This window comes from Rhinolophus hipposideros, assembly GCF_964194185.1.
Source record: "Rhinolophus hipposideros genome assembly, chromosome: 21".
Classification (NCBI taxonomy): domain Eukaryota; kingdom Metazoa; phylum Chordata; class Mammalia; order Chiroptera; family Rhinolophidae; genus Rhinolophus; species Rhinolophus hipposideros.
In genome coordinates, this window is record NC_138067.1 from 22086425 (window position 1) to 22112727 (window position 26303).

The 26303-nt window shown below is 42.8% G+C and overlaps 1 protein-coding gene across 5 annotated transcripts in view; it reads right to left on the reverse strand.

The window, feature by feature from the left end:
- Positions 1-26303, reverse strand: part of LOC308490128 (pyruvate dehydrogenase phosphatase regulatory subunit, mitochondrial) — a 34231-nt gene that overhangs the window by 5533 nt on the left and 2395 nt on the right. For 3 of the 5 annotated variants that reach the window (XM_081031941.1, XM_081031942.1, XM_081031943.1), the window contains exons 2-17: positions 21013-21297; positions 19738-19871; positions 16719-16800; positions 16464-16627; positions 15686-15807; positions 14786-14903; positions 13907-14056; positions 12521-12713; positions 11070-11194; positions 8985-9140; positions 8658-8791; positions 8164-8312; positions 7578-7690; positions 6269-6363; positions 4837-4926; positions 333-515 (exon numbers count right to left, since the gene is read on the reverse strand). In XM_081031941.1, the coding sequence (XP_080888067.1) occupies positions 333-515; positions 4837-4926; positions 6269-6363; positions 7578-7690; positions 8164-8312; positions 8658-8791; positions 8985-9140; positions 11070-11194; positions 12521-12713; positions 13907-14056; positions 14786-14903; positions 15686-15807; positions 16464-16627; positions 16719-16800; positions 19738-19871; positions 21013-21236 (2232 nt within the window). In that variant the 5' untranslated portion in view covers positions 21237-21297. The remainder of the gene's footprint in view (positions 1-332; positions 516-4836; positions 4927-6268; positions 6364-7577; positions 7691-8163; positions 8313-8657; positions 8792-8984; positions 9141-11069; positions 11195-12520; positions 12714-13906; positions 14057-14785; positions 14904-15685; positions 15808-16463; positions 16628-16718; positions 16801-19737; positions 19872-21012; positions 21298-26303) is intronic. The other 2 variants (XM_081031944.1, XM_081031945.1) reach the window with 2 other exon arrangements.

The window sequence follows — 26303 nt, forward strand, 5'->3', positions numbered from 1 at the left end:
ATTACTTTGAAAAGAAACAAAAAATTAGGCCATTGAGTGTAAGGTGACTAATTTGTACAAATAATCGTGGAATGCTAGTGTATCACCATAATCAGTTCAGAAAACCTCCCCAGAAAGCACTCAGTCTGAAAGAGAGAAGAATGCTCCAAATGGGTGTTGTGTCATGTTAAGATGTTTTATCCCATAGATACTTTTCATTCTGAGGACATCCTAATCGTCACCGTTCACCGGACGCTAGCGCTCTCAGTATGTTTACACCTTTGCTACCACATCGGCTCTTTCCTGTTCTAATGCAGAATTCCTGCTTGGGAAGTGGAGTGACGGACACATACCTTCTCTAATTTCACCCGAGATTCGCGTCCACATTCCAGGGGCGTGGTGAGGGTATTTAAATCCTGACCCCAAAAAGCAAAAAACTTCTCAATTCGGAGACTACGAAGAGCATAATAGCCAGCATTCCGGATTCCGAACTTCTGCCCAACACTCATCACTTCATTGTATACATGCAGGGCATACTAGGAGAGACAAAAGCTCGGTAAGCAGCAGACCTTCAAATTTCAACGCGGGCTGTGTCTGGAGTGCCTGACGGCTGCCACTATTAACCTGGATGGGTTTGCATGAAATTCTCAGGATGTCTCAGCCTCAACAAACCAAAGTGCTGCAGCCCAGGAGGAATGAACGGGTGTCACCCTAATCCAGACTTCGGCACCATGAGAGCAGCATCCATCTCCAAATGTTCAGGAGAGTGACCTAAGTCCTGATATGGCAATGACTGAATAATCACTCAGAAAAGCACTCTTACCACCCAGTAAATGACCAATCTCAGAACTGCTTCTTAAATAGCCCACTCATCCTCTACCAGCTTTGTTCTCACTCTGGCTTTGTTCTCTTGCCCCAAAGCCCCAACCGTGTCCTGCCCTTATGCGCTGGCCCGTGCTATGAAACATGTTACACGTCATTCCAGATGTGTGTGTAGAACATCTGATTTTTCACACAGATTATAACACATCTTACAAGACCCAGAACGAGTCACAGAAGAGCCAGAAAGCAGCGCTGTCCTACTGACGTCCCACGACATCTGGCCTCTCACATTGTTCTTTTCTTGGTTCCAAAAACATGCATCAAATAAATGAACAGAAAGTTTTCCAAATTGAAAGCAAAAGATGCAGTCCCTATCTAAACATAGGGACTAAAGCCTATGTTAAGTCTAAAGCCTGGCAACAAACTACACTGTTTGCTTTAAAAACTGAATAACAAAAAACAGAAATAAGTCAGAGAAAGACAAAATACTGTATTATCTCTCTTATAAGTGGAATCAAAAAAGAAAAACAACAAACTTGTAAAAAAGATTTGTGATTACCAGAGTAGGAGGTGGGGAAGATTGGAGGAAAGTGGTCAAAAGATACAAACTTCCAGTTATATAAGTAAGTACTAACAATGTAATGTACAACATAACTATAGCTAACACTACTGTATGATACATACGAAAGTTAAGAGAGTAAATAAATCCTGAGTTCTCATCACAAGGCAAAAAAAAAATTTGCTTTTTGTTTTTGTATCTATATGAGGTAGACGCTAACAAACTAATGGCAGTAATCATTTCACAATGTAAGTCAATCCATTATTTTGTATACTTTAAACTTATGCAGTGATGTATGTCAATTATATCTCAATAAAACGAAAAAACAAGCAGAAAAAGTGCTGGTGTTATTTGAGCTTCGTTGGTATTATAATTCTTTATCCTGGTAATGTATGTTGCTCTATAAATTACACTACTACAGCTGATCAGGCATCTACTGAACAGACCACTGTGGTCAAGAAAACTTTAAATGTGGAAAAGGAGAATCAAAGCTATTGAATATAACACTGCCTGTGTTGTGTGTGTGAAACATCTGGATTAGCAAAGATGGGGACAGTAGACCAATGGAGACTGGCTGGGAAAGGAGACTGGTAAGAGCCAGTATCTCTGGTAGGTTTGGTACTTTTCTGTCTCAAGCTGAATACTCTGTACTTGAGGTAGGCAAAGGAGGAAAAACTTAAAGCAGGTGACTAGTCTTAGGCCAGAAGAGAAGAGCAAAGGGAAAAGTGGGTCCCTAACATTTACTAATTTTCTCACTAAATGCTGGGGATTTAATGTGAACAAAACAAAAATCTGCTGTCTGCCACTATGTTTTGGAAGACATCTCAGAGACATCTCTTGAGGACAAAAGGCAGCTTGAAAAGAACCCAGGCATGGCACAGATTACCTCTTGGACTCATGGAAAATAAGAAGGCAGAAACCAGGGCTTCCGAGTAATGAAGCTGCTGGAGCCACAAAACCTCCCTTCAGGATGGAGTTTGGCCAATCAATGACATGGTCACCCAGGTGATAACACCTGCATGACCGTATGGCCCTCCAGAATTTGTCTGTACAGGCAAAACACATCAGCTACAGTTGTATCAACTCTTAAATCGCGAATGCTCCATCTTAATACTGTTACAATACTTCCATGTGGAAAGGCAGATAGAGTTTCATGGGCTGATAAATATGTGCTTTATTCAATAATTAAAAACCTAAGACCATAAGTAACGTGACCAATGCCTACGATCGCTGCTACCTGTCGCAACTAGGCAGAGAAACTAGGAATAACAATGTTAAGAAAAATTTACTATTTGTATATGGTAAGGTTGAACCCTGGAAACTCCAGAGAATCAACTAAAAATACAATAAAATAATTTAGTAAGGAATTAGGTTAAAGAATTAATATACAGTAAAAAGCTTTCATAAATCACAGTCACCTGAAGATAATGGAACAAAGACACCCTTCCCATTCATAACAGCAACAACAAAATATTCAAATAAACTTAAGAAATGTAGAACATCTATATGAAGAAAACTTCAACAGACCTCTGAAGGTCACAACAAAAACTTGAATAAAAAATGCATACTTTGTGAGATTAGACACATTAAAAGAATGTCAATTTTCCCTAATTTATAAATATAACACAATCCCCAAAATAGGGTGTTGTTTTAACTACATGATTATAGAGTTTACAAGGGAAAATAAGGAAACAGGAATTGTTTTTCTTTCCTAGTTTTCCAAGCTATGAGGAAGCTAACACTTCCAAATGTTAAAATATATAATATGTAATAATTGTGATCCTAGACTATGAATAGATAGGCCAACAGAACAGAGTAAAACAGTCAAGAAATAAATCCAAATACATATAGGAATTTAGTATCTGATAAAGGTAGAATCTCAAACCAATTGATTATCCATGTGGAAAAAATAATTTGATCCATATCTCAAAGTACACCAAGAGGAACTGTGAAAGGATGGAGCATTTAAATACTAAACAAACAAACAACCCCATAAACCTACAAACAGCAACAACACAAACTATAAAAGCATCAGAAGAAAACTGGAAAAATTTTATACCCCTGGAGTGGGGAAGCCCCCTTCTATGTAACAAACTCTAGAAGCCACAAAAGTGATCAATTCAACTACATAAAATTTTTTAAAAATTTCTGCAACATAAGAAACATTTTCCATAATAAAAAGTAAAATTTAAAAATCCTTCTACATGGCAAAAAAAAACAACAAATCAAAAGACAAATGGCAAACTGGAAAAAAATTTACAACTCAATAGCAAGGACTGTTCAGAGACTGTTCAGAGAATGTCTACAAATTGGCAAAAAGACCCAATTACTCAATGCAAAAACGGACAAAGGATATGACCAGAACATTCATTCATGCAACATGTATTAAGTATTTACTGTGTGCCAAGTTCTTCTCTAGGTGCTGGGGACATAAAAGTTAAAACAGACTAATATCCCCGCCCTCAGGGAACTTATACATTTAAACGGGTAATCTGTTGAACAAAATAAAGAAACTGTTTTATTAGACAGGTGGTAGGCACTATGGAGGAAAACACAGGGAAGGAGGATAGGCAGAACTGGGGGTGGGGCTCAACAAGAAAGGGACGTGTGAACAAGACCTGAAGCACCCATGGCTGTGAACTTGGGAGCATCCATCTGGGAGGACACGTCAAGGGGAGCGGAAGAGCAAGTGTAAAGCCCAAGGCAGAAGCAGTCTAGCATGTTCAAAGACTAGCAAGGGGTGCGAGAGGCAGAGAAGACATTCGGATGTGATCAGAAGAGAAAGAGTGGAGATCGGGTAGGCAGAACTGCAGACCCTGTACATGGGATTTCACTTGGAGGGCGATGGGTTTTGAAAGTAGCTCAGTCTCAAACACAAGGGAAATTAAAACTGCACTGACAAACTATTTTGAACCTCTCAGACTAAAGTCTGACAACTCCCTGTGTTGCTACGTGCAGTAAGGAAAAAGACACTTGCACACTGCAGTTTTTATCGTTGCAAAGGACTAGGAACATCATAAATGTCTATTAGTACCAGACTGGTTCAATAAATTGTGAATCAACTGTATGAGGGGATAGTACACCACTATTAAAAAGGAAAGGAAAAAAGAAAGAGGAAACTCTTTAGGTACTCACAGAGAAACACCTCTAAATTGTTAAAAAAAAAAATCAAGATGAATAGCAATATGCTTCTCTTCGTGTTTCTAAAAATGGAGTTAAGAATACGTCTGAACTGCTTCCATATGCACAAAAATGTCTGGCATGACATGAAAAACTAACATGGATGGTGGTTGGTAGGAACTGGTTGGGTGGCACTGAATACTTTGGGATTTATGTTTAAATCATGTGAATGTGTTACCTATCCAAAAAAAGTCAATAACTTAGTTTAAAATGTGAAAATCTGTTGAAGGCCCAATCAGATGTGCTGAGCAGGTATGGGACAGCCCGCACCCCTCACACACGTCTGTGCTGCTCACCTCTATGGGGATGTACAGCATGAAGCCCGGCTCTCCTGTGTGAGTCATGCTCATCACCCGGATCCCGTTGGCATAGCCCACACTCATCTCCTGTGGAAACAAAGGGAGACAGTCAGCAACTCCTCAAGGGAAGTGGGCACTCAGTGTTTGTTAAAGGAATGGATGCCCGAGGAAAACCCCTCTCATTAGCTCTGCACCCTTTGACCCTAAAGGAAAGACACGTGAATGAAACAATTTCATCCTCAAAATGGTCTGTTTCCAGGTTTTGAGGTGCTTAGGGACGCAGCACAGCCTTCACAATATCTCCTCTCATGAATATCCATTTCAGGCCTGCTAGCCAAGCTACTGGTGGGAAGTAGAGGCGGTCTTTGACAAGCGTGAAATATTTCTTTTTGCAAAGTCCTGCTGAAGATTTGTTTTAGTCAAGGGCGTCGGGAGCAATGAAGACCAGACAACTGACTTCTCTGGAGGACTCGGCAGGGAAGTCCTGGGCTCCTGCCCACAAAAGATGCCTGAGCCCCACAGAACGCGGTTCACCTGCTACTCTGGGGTCAGAGACCAGGCTTCTAAAGTTCAAAACACGTTCAGAGCAGCTCAGTTAACTAATGGGCTCTGATTCAATCGCTGTGCCTATAAAGGGCTAGGTCCCAGGAGGCACTAAAGCACAGGTTCCACAGGAAGCCCAACACCACGTGGTCCTCTCTAGACACATATATGGATCACTCCTTCGGGAAGCACGGAAAGTGCTGTGAAGGAGCCTGCTAATGGCCCAGTGACTTTTCTGTGGCCCTCACTCTGCTGTGGAGAAAAAGGAAAACTACAATCAGTTGGTAGATCCCAGCTTTGGTTTGAATATCAGTAACGGTCCCCAAGCTGCTTGTCACAGGTTGACCAAATGTCTATTAGGATCTCTAACCGACCTCTTGCTAGAGAGTATTCAGTTACCATCTCTTTTGTTCAGTTACAGTTTGTTTTACTCAGCTAGCGTTGCCAACATAAGAAAGAAAATTATGTAGGTTGTTTAGAGATTTATCTAAACCATTTCTTAACCTGAAGATACCACATCCACAGTGGTTCCTCTGTGTATGGAAAAAGAGGAAATGCTGCCTGGACAGAAGGGACTCTGACTGACATTTTGGGGCATCAGTGTCATAATCCTATAACTTACAATTTTAATCTGCTATACAAAATAAATATATAGAACTGATATTCAAAGAAGTTAAATCCACTTCAAAGATATCCTAATGCTTATTAAATAAGGAGACCTTGAAGGGTGAAAAATAAAGAAATGAATTTATTTTGTCATTTGTCTGCTTAATAAAAATCGGAACATGCTGTGTGTGTTAACGCCATCATAAGAACATGTAATTGCCATCTCCATAAAAGAAACATTCCCTGCCCACCTAAAAACTAGAACTTTACTCTCACCCACCTTGCAAAAGAGACTTGGGAAGTGGTCTGAAGTCATAGGGGCATAGGACAACTCGGACAGCACATCCACAGCTCGAGGACCAATCAGATTGAGGGCTAAATGGAAAAGAACAAGAGATGTCTGGCCACTTCAGGTGAACAGCTGAACCAGTGGGAAAGGTCTGTTGTGGACTTGCTCACCTATGGCCAGGCCTGGGTGGCAAGACCACTGAAGCATCCCTTTGCTTAGGGATGGACAGAACACCCCAATTCTGGAAAACACTCCTCTCTCGACAGGCCTGCTCAGTGCAGCTACTGACTGCTGTCATCAGAGAGCCTGGAGACTATGTTTCCTTTCCTTGGGCACACAGGAAGGCAACATTCATCGGCCTCCTTCGTAGTTACACAGGATCAAGAGACCAAGTCCTGGCTCATGGACAGAGCCCACTTCCAGAGCCAGTCATAATCCCCCTGCACAATTCCTATTCCCTTTTCCCCAGTGTAGCTACCTGATGGGAAAAGCCCAAATCAGGACCAGGAGGAAAGCCCTGAGGGAGAGCTGCCCAGCCACCCTGGATTCTGTCATGTTTGTGACAGCAGTATGTGCTAATGACACATCAACTACCCTCCTATGGGCTGGACAACAACTTTGATTCAACAAGATTCTGTACTTTGCCAATCTGGTAGCAAGAAGTTCATCGTATTTGCTGCTATGATGAATTGAGAACGAGGGCCTGGTGGGGCGAGGGGCAGGAATCAGTTAAGTGCTGGAGAGGGGTAAGACCTGGAATGGAGGCAAAAGAAGAGCGCTACTCCCCTGACAGAACTGCTGAGATAATCAGGAAATTTAACTATCCTTAAAAATTACTCAAGGGGCTGGCCGGGTGGCCAGGTGGTTGGAGCTCCATGCTCCTAACTCCGAAGGCTGCCGGTTTGATTCCCACATGGGCCAGTGGGCTCTCAACCAAAAAAAAAAAAAAATTACTCATTTAAAAAAAGGGGGGCGGGTGAATCTTGAAGAAAATAAATACTTGGGTAATAAATATAAAAATATTTTTTTAAATGATTTACTCATTCATTCAACAAGTATCTGTGCTCCTACCTGCTGGCTGTAGGGGACATAGCAGTGAACAAAACAAACTGAAGCACTAACTTGTTCCATGCTTCACTGAAAACACAAGGACATATTCGAGATCAATTTTCTATGACCAGAGAGCCTCTCCCACGCTTCTAATTCTGATACTCATTTTTGAATATCAAATATAACAAATGGAGAAGACATCTGCACTGGCTGGCCTTTCTGGTTCAGCTGACCCCAGAGGTCACCTTACCAGTGTATTTCCAGGTGACATCCTCCAGAAGCAGGTTAGAGTCTTTCGGCATGTGTTTCTTAAGCCAGGCCCAACAGTGGACCTGCTGGTCGGTTGGAGAAATCATGAAGAAACTGGAAGTAAGACGCAAAAGTAATCAAAACCAGGCAGTAGAAAAAGGATCCAGAAGCAATTCTCAGCTAGTTTCAAAGCAATGAGTAGAATATTGGCAAATGAGCTCTTAGCGTTCAGGGAGGGCCAGTAGCACATAATTCTAGGATACACCACATAAGGACAAACAGAAGATTCTGACTTCCTGGTACTGCCAAGAAATTACACAGACCTACGAACGTAAGAGAAGGTGTCTTCTCCCAGTAGAGTAATTTTTCCACATCGAATTTTACACCGTCTGGTGGGTTTTAGTCTTTTTTTCTGGTGATTTCTTCTTGCACTGGGCTGCTAATGAGCTGGCCATAAGTGAACGAAATGGTTTTGTCCTTGGTATAATTATGGTTTTCTGGAAAAGTGAGCTGGGTGCTGTGCTGCCACAGTACTCTTAAGGAAGCAGTGTGCTGGAGGAAGCAGAGTGGGACGGTGCTGACCTCACCTGCGCTTGTTCAGGCGTGCTATGCTGCAGTCATTTTCATACCCTCCACCCTCGTTGAGCATGCCAGTATGCACAATGTGGCCCACGGGCACGTCCAGGTCATTGGAGAAGAGGTACTGTAGAATCTCTAATGCCTGGTCTCCGGTGGACTGTAGGGTTAAGGAACACAAGAGCATTTGGCTAGGTAACACGGCCTGATGAGCAGTACGACTTGCTGAGAAAATTCAATCAGCTAGCACTCGTGCAACAATTTTTGCAGATTTATGCCACTGCAAGAAGCTCCAGAAAAAGCTAGCTATTGATTCTAATGATAAGTGGGCCTCTGCAAGCAGATTAAAAACCAGAAACAGAGCTAAAAATTCAGAGAAATGTTGTAATAAAGATGACATTAAAATATACCAGATTTCTTAATCAGTTTTGAAGAGACATGAAAAAAGGCATTCAACAAATACGCAAAGTTTCTTAGTCTGTTTTACTGGTTCCCAAATACTTACAGTTATTTCAAACTTCGTGAAAGAAGACATGTCAATGACACACACAGCTTCCTTACAGCACTTCACTTCCGACTCCACAATATCAAACCAGTCTGGCTTGTAGAAAGTCTTGCTCTGCTCCAACGCCAGGAGATCTGCGGAACAGAAAACACAAGAGAGGAAAAGAGGATTTCTACAGAGGAGTCTCCCTGTATAGTTCAATGCAGTATAAGAGACTTTTAGTATTCATTCTTCCAGGAACACATTCTAGCTACATACATTGAAAAATAAGTTTTATTCTCAGGGCAAAAAAAAAAAAAAAAAAAAAATGAGAATGTGCCTTTTTACCCTTGTCTGGTGGCACAAAGTACTTTGGCCTCTCAAATCCATGTTTCTCCATCCACCTGGCTCCCTGTGCATCCAGCCGGTCATAGAGAGGAGATGTGCGTAACTGCCTCCCTGTCTGGAAGTCCCACCGGGGAACCTTCAGATCATACAGCAGAGCTAGAACAGATAATAACAGTCTATGAAAGCCCAAGCCACAGAGCTGAGTACCCAATACCCACTAGACTCTGGAGCTGCTCCTATTCAAAAGAACATCCTTTCCAGGCTTAGGTAGCCTAATTTGCCAAACGGTACCCAGTATAACAGGCATGCTCCAAAAGAAAGAATAATATTGCAAGAGCTGCTTTCATCCTTCCATAGTTATATAGCTATGAGTCACATAACGGCTCTAGGTCTCTGTTCACAATTATTGTTCCAAATTAGTAGGTAGAAATAGGAGAAAGTGCAGAGTTCTAAACTTTGCTAAGCTCCATAGCAGAGATGAAGTTATATTTAAGGCGATCACAAGAAGTTAGTTACAAAGTGAAAAAATGGCACTTGATTCTTTAAAGTGCCTGTGTTGTTGGGATCTCGGACCTGTATAGACATTTCCTCTCTAATATTTAGCCCATTTCTGAAGTGAAAGGGCACACAGCATACCTTGATTTAATTGGCTCTGAAATCTGACAAGTTGCATAGTACTATCCCAGTGACATTATTCACGTAACAAAGCTAGAGTCAGAATTCAATTCTCCTAATGTGCAATCTGCAACAGCAATGAGTAAAAGTAGCCATGTGCAATCTGCAACAGCAATGAGTAAAAGTAGCCAGAAAGAGTGTGATGATCTCTAGTCCCTTCCAAAGAGAAGACCTGACCTGACACCATTCTAGACAAGAGGTCATTGTAGTGAGCGAGGCTGGAAAACTAAAGAGAAGGAAGCCACACTGGTTTCCTTATACTGTGACAAGTTGTCAGTCTTTGGTATTTTAGGTTCTACTTCCCCTTTCCCATTTGCTGTCATGTCTGCAATTTCTATTTTATGAAAATCAGAGAAGGCCACCAAACATGTCATATCATCAAGGAGAAATTCGAGGTCAGTTATGATTTGTACAGGTTCTAGAGTAACTATGGATGGGGAAATCTAGACTAAATGGTAGTTCAACATTTTAACCAAAATATTTGCTAAAAATAAAGAAGCTTAGCAGTTACACATACTGCTGCCAGGTCCTATATCTCCCACAGATATGAGTTCTCTGTCAGAAGCCAAAAGTGAGCACACAGGTGTTAAAGGTCATTCAAAGGCTCATCGTGAATGGAACCGCCAATGACTAAACCAGCAGTTCATTCTTAAGAACGGTGGTCACAGCCAATGTAGAAACTTTACTCCTGAGCATAAATATGCCCAAAATATTTAGATATATTTTGGCAAAATTTGAGAGTACTTCCTCAGTATAGGAAAAATGCAATTACAACCTCATTTGGTTCAATTCCTGATACAAAAGCTGTCCCAAAGGGTTTACTAGAAAATAAATCAGACACAAGGTAGGGTAACAAATTCCGTTAAAATGAAGAGGCCAATCCTTGGAAGTTGGAGGGAAGCAAGAACAAGAACAAAGAGTAGGAATGTACGTTTGTATTTACATGAGAAGTGGTTTCCTAGCTTGCCAATGTATATAGTGGGTTAATGACAAAAATCACTTGGAGAAGCTTGAAGCTTTGAGAAAAACTTGGCAAATTCTCTGCCTTGGAAAGCAAATCATGATCTCAAAGACCAAGTGGGAAACGAGAACATTCATTCTGACATAGGGTTTTCCAGGCACAGTGGAAAGCAGGCAATGCTGGGAACATAAGCTGCTGGATGGAGTCTGACAGGAATTACCACCTGTAAGTCCTGTTCTACTTTCCTGTCCTGTGAAGTAAACAGTACGATATACGAAGGAAAACATTCCATAAATATCACATGGGCAATGCTCCCAACACAGGCCTGAAAGAGTCAAACATCAGAAGCCCAAGTTGAAGCAGTTACTAAAGAACTGAGGGAAAACCTGCCCATCGGAATGCTAGTAAGACACTGCAAATAGGTACAACTGGGATAAAGCTTCACTTACGCATGACTTCCATGACCCGGTGGCGCAGAAAGGTACGGCTGCTCTGAAGGGCTCCAAAACGTTTCAAATCCAATTCCCAGACGTTTTCTGAGGGATAGCCATACACCATCCATTCAGCGAGGTACCTGTTTAGATAGAAGGAAGATGTTGGGCCTCGGATGTGATACTCTCAGCGTTGCACCACAAATCAAGAACCAACAGAATCAAAGATCCTATCTTGTCAGGGAGTGGTTGAGCAATTCTGACCAATTTCCTTAACTTTTCTGGCAGAAACAGACATGCACTCATCTACTGCTCTCACAAGACCACTAAGAGGATTTTAGCTCTAATAACAAGAATTCCTAGAAACTGTTTAAGACACGGGCACATATCTGAAGAAATAAAACTAAAATATATATACAAATTGTACTCTAATTTATACGTCCAATGGGTTTTGTTTTTGTTTTTGTTTTTCCTGTAGAACAGTCACCTCAGGAGGTTATACAGTTATCCGATCACATTTCTGCTCCAAATGTTTCTGGTAACTCCACTTCCATAACCGTTTTCAGAGCCATTCTACAAGTCACTCAAGAAAAATGCCCTCCTTAATTAAAAACAATTTTTTTTTAACTTTTATTTATTTAGGTGTGTTTTTCTAGGACCCATCAGCTCCAAATCAAGTAGTTGTCTTCAATCTAGTTGTGGAGGGCGCAGCTCACAGTGGCCCATGTGGGGATCGAACCGGCAACCTTGTTATTAAGAGCACCACACTCTAACCAAGTAAAGTTTTCTTAATTGTGGAAATACACATAACATAAATTATCCATCTTAATCCATCTTAAGCCTTTTTAAGTGGAAAGTTCAGTGTCATTAAGTAACTCACATTGCTGTGTGACCACAACCACTATCCATCTCCAGAACTCTTTTTTTGAACTTCCCAAACTGTAACTCTTTGTCCATTAAGCAGTCACTCTCCATTTCCTTCCCAGCCCTGGACAACCACCCTTCTACTGTCTGTCTGCAAGAACTGGACTACTCTTTTAAGTATCGCAAATAAATGGAATCACACAATATTTGTCTTTTCATGACTGGCTTATTTTTTATTACAACCTAATTTTTCAATAAAAACTGGTAATACTCAGCATGATCATCTATCTCACTCACCACACTTGGAAGTTTCCAAATTCAAATAAACAAAAAGGACCCATTTTTGTTACAACTGAAAGTACACAGAACATCCATTCATCCTACAGGATCAATGCCTAACTAAAAGAGGAGTTCCAAAACCATTTTGCACAATGACTTTCAGGAATATAGGGAGAGCCTCCCGCGGTGATTACTTTGAAGGGGACGCTCTCAAATTACATGTCCTTGTAACTTCTTTACCGACTAAGGGTACTACATACCATATCAATAAGTAACTCTAGAAAGGAAGAAGCCCAGCAAGCTGAGTCTGAGTGAGAAAGACTTACTTTCCAGCTCCTCCACCAAACGAAAGGCCAGCAGAGTTCATTCCTGCCAGGACGAAGTAGCCCTGAACCAGAGGAGACTCGCCCATGATGCACCTCATGTCTGGTGTGAAGGTCTCGGGGCAATTCACCAACTTCATGATCTCCAGAGTCTCCAATTCTGGCATCCTGCGCAGGAGGGAACTCAACAGGGGCTCTGAGCAATAGAAACGAACCCAGACGGAGTTCTCAGCTTCAGGGAATTAAAACACTTTCAACTCCTTACACTTTTCCATTCCCTCTCTTTTCATAAAATCTCTTGGAGGAGGTTTCCTAAGAAGAGCCAGCTGGGCTATTTAAGAGAAAGCGGAAACGCTGGTGGAATTATGGGCATGCCTATGGAGCGCTTGGCATGAAGATGAGAAAGAAGACACTCCTTAGGAAGGAAAGGAGCTAGGGAAGAGCAAACACACGTGGCTGCAGATCCGAATCGGGAAGGGGTCAGCACTCGGGCAAAAGCCCTTACATGACACCCCAGAGCGATGCAGTGGGAGGGCAGGTCTCCTAGGCTGGAACAGCTGCAGAAGACAGGCGCTCAGCCTGCGGTAAAGGAAATCCTTCACCTGGGAGGAATCCGGGCGCAGTGGTAACAGGACGCCAGACTGAAGCTGCCTGCCGGGCACATGGGCTTTCGTTATGCTATTTTCTCCACTTGGAAAAGTGTGAAACTTCCCGTAACAAAACGTTTATTTTTAAAAAGTCCATTAAGGGTGGAAACGAAACTCGTCATTACAGACCTTCCCATATCTTTTGAATTTGGAAGCGTGTGACTATATTAACTTTTTTAAAAATTTATTGGGGTGACAATTGTTAGTGAAATTACATAGATTTCAGGTGTACAATTCTGTATTACATCATCTATAAATCCCATTGTGCGTTCACCACCCAGAGTCAGTTCTCCTTCCATCACCATATATTTGATCCCCCTTACCCTCATCTCCCACCCCCCACCCCCTTACCCTCTGGTATATATTAACTATTCAATAAATAAAATTAAAATTATTTCAAAATTGAGTGAAAGACCATACTAACAAAACAAGACTCCTTTCTAAACATTTCTACAGTCCTGTATGAAACGCTAGGAAGAGGTTTCCTCCCAGCCTAATTTTCAGCAGTGATTTTAGGTGAACAAGTATTAAGCCAAAAGGCCGTTAACCAAGACCTAATCCCCAGAATGAGCCACCCAGTAACATGTCCTGAGACCAGGCAAACTCTGTAGCCGGCCCTCTGGAACCTCCACATGCGGCTGTTACAAAGATCCAATAAGCTGCTATTCTTGAAAATGCTTTGGAAAAGGCAACAACAGCTTAGACAAATAAGGGCATCGTTGTTGTTATCTAGTTCACTCACCAAAGTGATCCCAGTCTTCCTGCAGGTTCTGAATCTCCAGCTGGTTCTTGCCCTCCGTGAAAATTGGTTTTGGGGTCTTCTCAAAGCCTCCAGACAAGATGCCACCCTGCCAGTTCCGAATATAAATTCTTCCATCAGCATCCACAATAGCTGAGAAGAGAAATGACAAGGGATGGAGAGTAGAAGAGAAAAACGGGGTTTCGAGGTACGCCAGCTTTCTAAGTGGACAGAAAAAAGCAAAGGGAAACACCCACTGCTGGCTTTATTAACGAAACAGCATCCCATGAGCACACCTTTCCAGGTCACAGGACAGGCTCCTCCTCACAGCCTTACAGGGCAGACTGTTTCTTGGATCGTCCCTAACCCATCAGTTACCTAGAAGCTTTGACTAGGCCTCACAACCAAACTACGTTAACTGCCACTGAGCCACAGAGAGCCTAAGAAAAGGCGGGATTGCCGAGCCCATTCCAGGGATTACGACCTCCTGCAAAGTGCTACCAAATCCTCTCCTACCGCACTCGGGGTCACTGAATACCCTGAGTTTAAAGCTTATTTATGACATTTCTATAATGTATAGCGTTCGAGTCAAAGATTCCAGGTTACATGCTAAATATTCTCAATTTAGACCTCTGCTTGGGACTAAAATAGCTTGCAAAGCAACACAAACACAAATAATTGCTTCAGTGAAACAGCCGTTGTGGCCATCCTTTCACAAGAAAGGATGAACTGGGTTAGAACAGTTAGAATTGGGTCCACCTCCCTGTAACATGCCCTAGAAAAGACTCCCGGGAACAGTCTGTCCTTAGCAGAAAGCCTTCCTTTTCAAAGGACAGAACAGTGGCAAGGAAACAAGATTACAAACAAAGTGCAGTTCCTCACTTGGTGTGTTGCTCTGCAGAGGGGTCTCCAAGGGGCGAGTCAGAAGGTAGAAGTGTTCGCAGGCATGTAACGGGATACTAATCGGCTCCTCGTTGGACAGACCCAGCTCGTATGCCCACTACAGATGGACAGATGGATTTGTGGGTGGAAGAGGAACAGAGAGACAAATGAGCAAGTTCAGCCGCTTGAAACGGTTTAATTTCAAGTGGCTTGTATTGCTCTTTGCTACAGTGCTGGGTATGGGAAGCCAAGTTTCAGCCTGTTTTAGTTTAATTATTTGGATGGGCAGCAGCACTGTACTTTTTAAACCATTAAACTTCCTTTCAGGTCAGAGGAAGACAGATTCACCAGCCAGTAAAAGGAGCTCATGTGGAGCCAATGAGGCCTCTTAACAAAATGCCTGGCTCAATTACCAAGCCCAAATACCCCTCAATCATAAATGAACTTCCCACGACACAAAGTATTCTTAGGACACCTTAAGACTGTACAGTGGATGGAAAGGACCAATTCGCCTTAAGAGTAGAAGCAGCTCAGTGTTCTGGAAAGTGAATCCACGTACCTGAGACAATGAAATACCCTAATCCTTTGCTAGGCTGTAGAATGCAATGAAACACCACCGAGAGAACCAATGCAGGGATTTGTGTCAATGCCCGCCTGACAGGAGAGCACCACGTCCCCAGGGTGGACGAAGGAAAGGGTCACCGCGGCTCTATTTGAGGAAGAGTCCAGTGTCTGACTGGGAATACAAGAACTCGGGGCCTGCCAGTCCACACAAGGGACAGAGTGGTCCTTGTCGTCTGTTTGCCTGTCACTATATAATATTTAAGTCTCTACACCAAAAAACCCCCGAGTTAAAAGTTAGATGAGAAACCCAGTGACCCACTATTGTTGCTAACCTACCTGACCAGCACAGTTGACAAAATACTGGCATTCGATCTGTCCTTTATCGGTCTCCACGCCAGTGACTTGCCCTTTTTTGACCATCACATGAACAACACTGGTCCGGTCATAGATCTGAACCCCTGTCCGAGGTAATGAAAGAGTTGTGCATCCGCCCTCTGCTGGTCCAGAACCAAGGCATCTGCACCCGACCCTCAACCCGCAAGAAACACTGAAAAGGCCTGGTAGATGCTTTAAGAAAACAAACAACTAGGAACCACATGCTGAGACTGTGAATGGGACTTTCCCGAGATGGAAAACGTCAAACTAATTTAAACACCGATTTCAGTGCACAAATTCCAGGAATCATGAAAGGGTTAAGGGGGAAAGAGGTTCAAACAAGGCACCTTCAATCCTAATCTACCCACAACACAACAGTTCGTCCAAAGTGCACAGCACCGTGGACACTGATGTGTCCTCCCCTCTCTCATTCCAACACCAGGACATGATCCAAGCTGTGGGTTAAATCCCCAAGGTGCTTGCTAATCTTGGAGCTTCTCAAATCCAGTGTGGGAGAGGAATCCCTTCAGTTTGAAGAGCACTCATCAGTACTAAAAGCAGTTCCTCAGAACGTTAATAAAACTAACGTGGCCTTGAGGGAAAATATTTATTAACAGACACTGAATTAAAACAAAAATGGTAAGCGCCCGTGCTCAAAACCAGAAGCTGAGCTGGTGTCCCTGCCTGTTACCAGACTCGGTCTCAGACAAGCTCTTCCTTCCTCCCCATACCTGCTTACCGTTCTGGGAGGCAGCACTGGCCAGGGCAAGAGCCACGTCGGCGGAGGACACCACCGCATCCTCCGGGACGTGCATGGCGCCCACCAGGTCGTGCACATTGAGGAGAGGGTGAAGTTCGGCCACTCTCTTGAGGGAGATGATCTCAGAAGGAATGCCTATAACACTGCCACAGAACACAAGGGGACAATGACATTCACTGGCCCTCCGGCAGAGGTCAGTGTAAAGCCAGGACAGGCTTCTAGCCTCATACGTACTTCAGCCTCGAGTTGACGCGCTTCAGGGAGATCAGCCGGTCCTGATTCTGGGCCAGAAAGATTGAGCCCGTCCTTATGTAACCTGTAAGAAAGACCAGCCCCAACTCAGACACACCAGACCAAACGTAGGGTGGCAAGCCCACTAGACTATATGCTGGAGGACCTGGGGTGAGTCCTGGGACTGCCACCATCCTAACATGCACAGCTCAGTTTGATGAGGATCAAATGAGATTTTAATGCACATAAAATCCTTCTTAAAAATAAAGACGCGATTGCCAAAAAAAATCTTGGAGGGAAACATAACCCAGAATCCATCTCTATCCTTCACTCTTTTTAGACTTTCTCCCTCTAGTTTTGGTGGGACTATAACCCTTCTAGTTTTGGAGAAGACCACTCACTACACCAGCTTCCGGGGGGGCTGGACCCTCCCTCTCCTCCCCCAGTACAGCCAGTGGGCATGTGACCTAAGCTCAGCCAATCAGACCCCCCGGAACATTTGGTGTTGAGCAAGTAGGTGAATGGCTGGAGGTCACTCATGTTAGGAGCAGCAGCATCCAGGCTAGAGACGGTTCCTGTTCCAGCTGAGAGACTGCCTGCTGTGAGGTCCCCAGGTCCTGGCCTCCACGTTGCCTCCAGCTGTCAATCTCCTGCCAATTCTACAGGCCCCCAGTGGCCTTCCAGCAAACTCCTTTTTACCCAAGGTAACCAGAGTCTCATTTTCTGTTGTATGCAATCAACATACCTGACACAGCCATGATTACACTTGGGTCAATGACAATCCTCCTACAATGCAATGACTCCTAGTTCTTACCGTGTTTCCCCGAAATAAGACCTAGCCGGACCATCAGCTCTAATGCGTCTTTTGGAGAAAAAATTAATATAAGACCCAGACTTATATTATAAAAACCCGTCTTATATTAAAGTAAGACTAGGTCTTATATTAATTTTTGCTCCAAAAGACGCATTACAGCTGATGGTCCAGCTAGGTCTTATGAAGAAAGAGTTGAATCAATCAAGCATCTTTTCCAAAGGAAGTACAGTGAGAATAATTTATTTTCTCAATTTATTTTGCAATCATCAGATAAATATGCTCTTCGCTGACATGACAAGAATGTCTCAGCTCAGAGCATTGAAATTGCAGAGACCGGCTCTTAAAAGCAGTAGGAGTTTAGACGAGTACAGCTGATCTAGGCCAGTGATTTGTGGACTAATCGCACTCTGGAATTCAAACGAAGGCTTTGGCAGTTATTTTCTACTCACTACCAAAGATTAGATACAGGAGAGTACCACTGTTTATGTTCCTCTGAATCCACTACAGAATTTTTTGTAATTGAGTTGTCACTGACTTGAAAAAAAGGCTCAATATTACTGCACCTGGGTTTCTTCATCTGTTAAAAGAATGACCCTTCCTCATTATGACATCAAATAACATATGGAATACTTTCAAAAGAAACTTTCAGTAGAAACTTTTAGATTACCATTTCAGTCACTTGACAAGAGTTATGTCACATGCAAACTGAAGCACTGCAGACACCAGTCTTCACACACTTGTGGAATGAGGACTCTTGGCGTCTTTCGGTAAGTCTGACTGACAAGTGGTGAACATACATCTCAAGTACATGAACTGTTTGCAGAGGAGACGACAAGCATGCAACATCTTCTCATAAAATCTAGGTATACATATGTCACTTCATCTTTATTTAGTGACTCAGTAGCAGTCCACTGAATGATGTGACCGTGGGAGGGAGGGCATACTGCTACACGAGACTTCTCCATCACAGAGGCCCCGACGTCCCTTTCACGGCACCTCTGGTCAGCGACAATGGGACTGGTTGAGGGTGATCCCCTTACTCTCCCTGGCCTGACTCCTCACTGCCCCACAAGCATCAAGGAGAAGTCAGGCCCAAGAAGGGTTCCAGACGGTGACCTAGAGTGAAAGCTAAGTTAACTTACCTTACAGAAAACGTCAAGAAGCCTGACCTGATTCCTCGGGAATCCAGCCAGCTGAGCGACGGAAGGCTCAGCAAAGTAGAAATGGAAATGTTATAAAACCTTACATTGTGATCAAAATTTCAAATAATTCAAATCTCGCCTTCCAATTTAAAATGTTGTCATTTGTCATTTAATTTCTAAATTGGCTGGCTAGGTAAACCATACACTGTCCTTACACTCTGATCACAAAGCAGAGCCACTTTAGTTGGCAAACAGAAGAAGCTACCATCCTTTGTCATGATTAGTCTTGAATTATGTGTGATTTGAATTATGCAAGGTCTTCAAAAGAGCAACCCTCACATATGCAAGTGTCTGGTATTTCATCGCTGGGCTTCGCTACCCCCTATGATAATTAGTGTACTCACCAAATGGTTTCTATCAGCCATGAGAGCATGCTCGACTCTGGGCTTCTGGCTAATCCATCACCTTACAACAAACTGACAGCCATTCTCTCTACCTTGTGATCGTAGGGACCATAGTGTAGATTAGTCTTCCTCTTCTTGGAACAGTTCCTACTTATTCCAGTGCTAGTTAGCTTACAACTCCCTGTGTCCTTTTCCCCCTAATGACACAGATATGGAGAAATATAGTTATGCTTTAGAGTCAGAAATATCCTTAATAGCAACTGGTGAAGTTCAATGGGTCAAACTATAATTTCACTATCAAGCAGCTAAACTGAAGTGCTTCCTCCTCCTCCTCCTCTTCACTCAGCAGCCAAGTCCTGCACTTACTGTACTCACTGCACTTACTGTATTCCAGTAAGTGAAACAGATAGGAAATGGCTTGGGAAAACTTTCATATTCAAGAATTATGGCTTCTGAAAAGGATCTGGGATACTGACTGAATCCCCATTTAAAAATAGAAAAATTGAAGCCAGCTCAAAAGCTCAACGACTTGCCCACGGGAAGACCCTGCCTGACTAGTGGCAGAGCCCGGACTGCAGGGCAAGTCTGAATTACCAAGCACCAGGTAAACTCATGTGGGACCAAGTACAGTACTGAGTAAGAGAGGCCGGTGGCCTGCTTACCTGTGTGGATCCCTGTTTCCTGCTCTAACTGATGGTAGAGCTTGTTTGAGTAGTCTGCCATCTTCTGCTCTATGGTCAAGTGCCTGGCGGTGCTTAGGATGCCGGCACAGAACCTCGTAGAGCCAGCCGCCAGCCTGCGGGACGAATCCAAAAGGCTATCAGGTAGACTCACATAGCTGTGAATGCACCAAATTCAAGGTTCCTCACTACAGCCTTGTTTGTAGTATCAAAAGATGGAAACAATCTATATGTCCATCGACACACTTATTTCAAATGTTGGAGTTTGCCTGTACAATGGGATACTACGCAGCCATAAAAAAAGGAATGAGAAAGTTTTTATACAACAATCCTAATGAGAAAAGCAAGGTAAGAAACAGTGTTTTAAGGAATGCTATCACTCATATAAAACAGGAAAAAGATTAATGAACACCTACATAAACATATGCATACTGACCAATACACATTTCCTCATATACGTAGAGCATCTGGATGGTACACGAGGAACTTAACTTGCCTCCAGCGAGGGAAACTTGAGGCTGGAGGTCAGGGACAGAGGGACGCTTTCCCTCTACACTGTTCTACAATTTTCCATTCTGAATTGTGCACATGTACTACCTACTCAGAAATAAATATTAAATCTTTAAAATGCTGTCCAATTTGTGGTAGACAATAGAACATAAAACGCCTGAAACAGAAAAAGGACACAGGGAAAAGTGAAGAAAACTCAATAAAGTATGACGTTTAGTTAATAATAATGTATCAATATTGTTTTGTTAATGAAACAGTAACACTAATGTGTTATTATAAGTGAAACTGGGGCTGAAGTAGATGGGAACTCCTACTGTCGTCTCAATTGTTCTGTCCAATCTAAAACTGTTCCAAAATAAGTTACATGAAAAAACGGAATAGAATAGGGCAGAAGGCAGCCAATTTCATTTCGACTCCAAGAGAAAGCTCTTGCCCTAAGGATTTATGTTGCTGAATGACTACAAAAAAGAGAACAAGATGGTAAGATGTGCTGTGCACCTGAAATAAATACATCTCTCAGAGACTTGGTTTGGTTGGAATCTGTCAACTCTCTAAAAACCAGAAAACAAGAGTATTAGGCTTCGCCATACAAAGCAAAGTACAGGATTTTCACCTGTGATTCTTCTCATGCTACTTAGCAACACTGATTCGCTAGTGGTGGGACAAAATTACCCAAAGGAGAGGGAATGAGGGATCCCATACAATGAGTGCGGCATAGCCCCACGTCACATGCAGTTTGGTCCTTACCTGCCCTGCTCCAAAAGGACAATATCCTTCCACCCCATCTTGGAGAGGTGATAGGCCACGGATGTGCCCATGATTCCCCCACCACAGATGACCACCTGTGTCTGGGCAGGCAGGGCGACAGAATGCGCCTCGGCAGCTGACGCACCGCTTCTGGCTGGGGAACAGTTCTGCCATCCTTGGCTGGTTCTTTGTCTTTGGACCACTGACAGCAACCGGTAAAACATCACGTCTGTCAGCTACGGGAGATGTACTCTCACTCAGCTAAGGAGATCCCAAAAGTTCGAACTAGACAGAGAAACCAAACATATTTCATTCCACTGAGCTCAGTGCATAGGATTCATGAGAAAACGCAACAAAACACAATCATCATTCATTCAGCAAATATGTCAGGACCTACTGAGTCCCAGGCACTGTGCTAGGTGTCGATACAGCTGAAGCCAAGAATGAGGAGGTCGCTGCCTTTAGCAACTTACATTTGGGGGAGGGGAAGGAGGACAGCAATACACAAATAAAACAAGTAACAGGAGTAACTAGGAGCATTCTTAATACCAAGATCAGAAAAGAAGGTGACATTTGAAGAAACCTGATGGATGAAATGCAACCAGCTGCATGAGTGTTCCAGACATAGAGACGGGCACATCAAAAGCCTGAGGTGAGACAGGCCTTGATGAGCCCAAGCACAGAAAGGAGGCCCGTGTGTCCCCAGCACAAGGAACAAAGGGGAGACGATCTAAGAAAAAGCCGGAGAGGCATCGGAAAGAATTACACACTGCCTCGGGATGCCATCACCAGAAACGGGGATTTTATTCTACTGCCAAGGAAAATACTAAAGCGGAGAACGAAATGACCTGGTATGTTTTCCTAAGATCAGAATGGCTCCATGGTGGAGAGTGGATTGTAGAATGAGAAGAAGAACAGGGATGGGTTAGGAAGCTACTGCACTAGTCCCAGGGGACATGGTGGTGGCTTAGACAGGGTGTGGCAATGGAGTCAGAGCATGACTGCATTTTCTGGGAAGCAGAAATGGCACAACTCACTTGCCAACAAACTGGATGCTAAGATGGGAACAAGAGAATAGTAAGGATGATGGCTATGTTTCTGGGTTAAGCAATGGGGGCCACTCACTACAGTGTAAGGACAAGAAAGGGGAGGGAAGCTGGGAATGTGTGTGTGTGCGATCCCTATTGAAACCAACGGCATTTTTCACACACACCTGAAGCTTGGGAAGGGGGTTTGGGAGTCCTCAGCAGATACATAATATTTAAAGCACTAATACTTCAGGAACAAGAACTCTGAGGCGCCCCAGACATTATAGGTTGAGAAGAGAAAGAAAAGACTAGAGACGGGACAGGATGCTATGGCAGAATCAGAGTGTACAGATAAAGACAAGTGGCTACAGAGACAAAGAAGGGGTGGTCGTAAGATGGAAAGAAAACCAGACAGAGGTGTCACAGAAGCCTAGACAGGAAAGTGTTTCAAGAGGAGGCAAACTACAGAAGGTGCTGGGGGGGGGGGGCAGGTGGCCAAGTGTCCACCAGGATTTGACAACAGACAGGTCCTTCATGTCCTCAAGAACGTTTTCAGGGGAGTTGTAGGGATAAACCACAGAAGAGAGCAAACTGAAGGTAAGTGAGATGTGAGTGTGTGGACAGCCCCCTACAGTTTGTCCTGGCAGGGAGCAGAAACATGGAGCAGAAACAAGGGAGGGCTTGGGTAGAGCAAAGTTAGCTGTTTGTTTTTAAAGACGGGAGCTGTTGAGAACATTTTGCACTGTGGGATGACCCAGTAAAGGCAAGGAGATAGGTGAGAAGGAGGCAGTAACCAAGTCTGGTCCTGGGGAAGGAAAGAGACCTGGGGTTGCAGTCCTAAGGGAAGGACGGGTGGCCTTCCATAGGTGAGGGGCTGGAGGTTAAGGCACAAGACGTATCTTCTCGAAAGCAGAGGATGACTGATCATGCTAGGCTGATCACTTACACACACGAGTCACATGCTGTAACCAAGCACACGTTTCTGCAGGACAATTAATATCGTAAGTTAGAGCAGGAAGAGTATAGGCCACAGCCAGCGCAGAGATAAAATTTGGACAAAGAGAGACAGGCCAAAAACAAGACAAACAAATGAGAAACAAGAACTCATGGACACAGACAATAGTTTAGCGGTTACCAGAGGGTAAGGGGTGTGGGGGGAGGGAGATGAGGGTAAGGGGGATCAAATATTTGGTGATGGAAGGAGAACTGACTCTGGGTGGCGAACACACAATGGGATTTATTGATGATGTAATACGGAATTGTACACCTGAAATTACGTAATTTCATTAACAATTGTCACCCCAATAAATAAATTAAAAAAAAAAAAAAAGAGAGAGACAGGAAGCACACACAAGTGGGACCCTGTGTGCTTGTGGATGACAGTAAAGGACCTGGCTTGGAGGCTTCAATCTCTGAGTGTTAGTAGCAGGTGCTGAAGTAAGGTGGATTCAGACCATGGAAGACTCTGGATACTTGGTCTGACTTGGTCCGGTATACCGTAATAAATTACGACAGGCTGAATGTGACAAAGGCAAGGTTTGTACAAAATTAATCTAACAGCAAAACAGAGGACTGTTCAAGTTACAAGAAAGGGGAGAAAGACCTGCTGGCGGACTAGTAGTCATTGAAGGATAAGATGTAGAAAAGCAACATCCATTTATGATTAAAAAAAAAATCTCTTAGCAGAGTGTGGACAGAAGGAACATATCTCAATATCATAAAGGCTATATATGAAAAACCCACAGCTTACCTCACACTCAAAAGGTGAAAAGCTGAACACTTTTTCTTTAAGATCAGGAACAAGATAAGGGTGTCCATGTTACCATTTTTAATCAACACTATTGGAATTTCTAGCCAAAGCAAACAGAAAAGAAATAAAAGGTATCCAAATTGGAAAGGAAGACGTAAAACTGCCATTATTGCAGATGACATAATACGATTTGTAGAGAACCCTAAAGATTCCACCAAGAAGCTATTAGAACTAATAAATGAATTCCATAAAGCAGCAGGATACAAAACTAATATTCAGAAATCAATTGCAATTTTATACACCAATAACGAATTATCAAAAAGAGAACTTATGAAAACAATCCATTTATAATTACATCAAAATAATAAAATTCCTAGGAATAAATTTAACCAAGGAGGTAAAAGACCTGTACTCAGAAAGCTATAAGACGATGTAGAAAGAAACTGAAGAAGATACAAATATGTGGAAGCATATACTATGTTCATGGATAGGAAGAATTAGTATCATTTAAGTGTCCATACCACCCAAAGTAATCTATAAAGTCAATGCAATCCTTATTGAAACCAACAGCATTTTTCACACAACTAGAACAAAGAATCCTAAAACTTATAATATGGAACCCCAAAAGACCCCGAATAGCCATAGCAATCTTGAGAAAGAAGAACAAAGTTGGAGTTATCACAATACCTGATATGAAACTGTCCAAGGCTGTATTAATCACAACAGCCTGCTACTGGCATTAAAACAGACACATAACGTAGTCCAATGCAACAAAAAAGAAAAATAAACCCTGTATGATCAATCTATGACAAAGAAGGTAAGAACATAAGTGGGGTAAAGACAGTCTCTAAAATAAATGGTATTGAGGGCTGGCCAGGTGGCTCAGGCGGTTAGAGCTCCATGCTCCTAACTCCTAAGGCTGCCAGATCGATTCCCACATGGGCCAGTGGGCTCTCAACCACAAGGTTGCCGGTTTGACTCCCGCAAGGGATGGTGGGCTCTGCCCCCTGCAACTAGCAACGGCAACTGGACCTGGAGCTGAGCTGCGCCCTCCACAACTAAGACTGAAAGGACAACAACTTGACTTGGAAAAAAGGCCTGGAAGTACACATTGTTCCCCAATAAAGTTCTGTTTCCCTTCCCCAATAAAATCTTTTAAAAAAAAATAAATGGTATTGAGAAAACTGGGCAAACACAAAAGAATGAAACTGGATCATTTTCTATACAAAAATAAACTCAAAATGGATTAAAGACTTCAAGGTAATGCCCGAAAGCATAAAATTCCTATAAGAAAACATAGGCAGTCAACTCTTTGACATTGCTCTTAATATGTTTTTGGATATGTCTCCTCAGGCAAGGGAAATGAAAGAAAAAATAAACAAATGGGACTACATCGAATTAAAGAGTTTTTACACAGCAAAGGAACCATCAACCACACTAAAAAATAACCTACTGAATGGGAGAAGATATTAGCCAATGATACATCTGATAAGGGGTTAATATGCAACACATATAAGGAACCCAAAGAACTTAACACCAAAAAAACCCAAGCAATCTCATTCAAAAATGGGCAGAAACCTGAACAGACATTTCTCCAAAGACATACAGATGGCCAATAGACATATGAAAAAATGCTCAACATCACTAATCATCATGGAAATGAAAATTAAAATGACAATGAAATACCACCTCACACCTGTCAGAATGACTATCATCAATAAATCAACAAACAATGTCTTGGTGAGGATGTGGTGAAAAGACAACTCTGGTGTGTTATTGGTGGGATTGCAAATTGGTGCAGCCATTATGGAAAACAGAACGAAGGTTCCTCAAAAAATTACAAACAGGACTACTGTATGACCAGGAATTCCACTTCTGGGTATTTATTCAAAGAAATCCAAAACACTAATTTGAAAAGATATACGCCCCTCTATGTTCACTGCAGCATTGTTTACAATAGCCAACACATGGAAGCCACCTAAGTACCAATCGATATATGAATGGGTAAAGAGGATGTGGTACATAGATACAATGGAATATCACTCAGCCATAAAAAAGAATGAAATCTTGCCATTTACAACATAGACGGACCTAGAGGATATTATGCTAATTAACACAAGTCAGACAGAGAACACAAATACCACATGATTTCATTTATATGTGGTATCAAAAATCAAAATGAACAAACAAAACGGAAATAAATTCATAGATACAGAGAACAAAGTGACGGTTGCCAGATGGGAGGAAGCTTGGGGAGAATGGGTGAAAAAGGTGAAGAGATTAAGAAGTCAAATTTCCAGTTATGAAAACAGTCACGGGGGCGGCCGGATGGCTCAGTTGGTTAGAGCGTGAGCTCAGACCAACAGCGTTGCCGGTTCTATTCCCACATGTGCCAGTGAGCTGCGCCCTCCACAACTAGATTGAAGACGGTGAGCTGTTGCTCAGATTCCGGAGGGGCAGCCACATGGCTCAGCTGGTTAGAGCACAAGCTTTCAATAACAAGGTGCAACTAA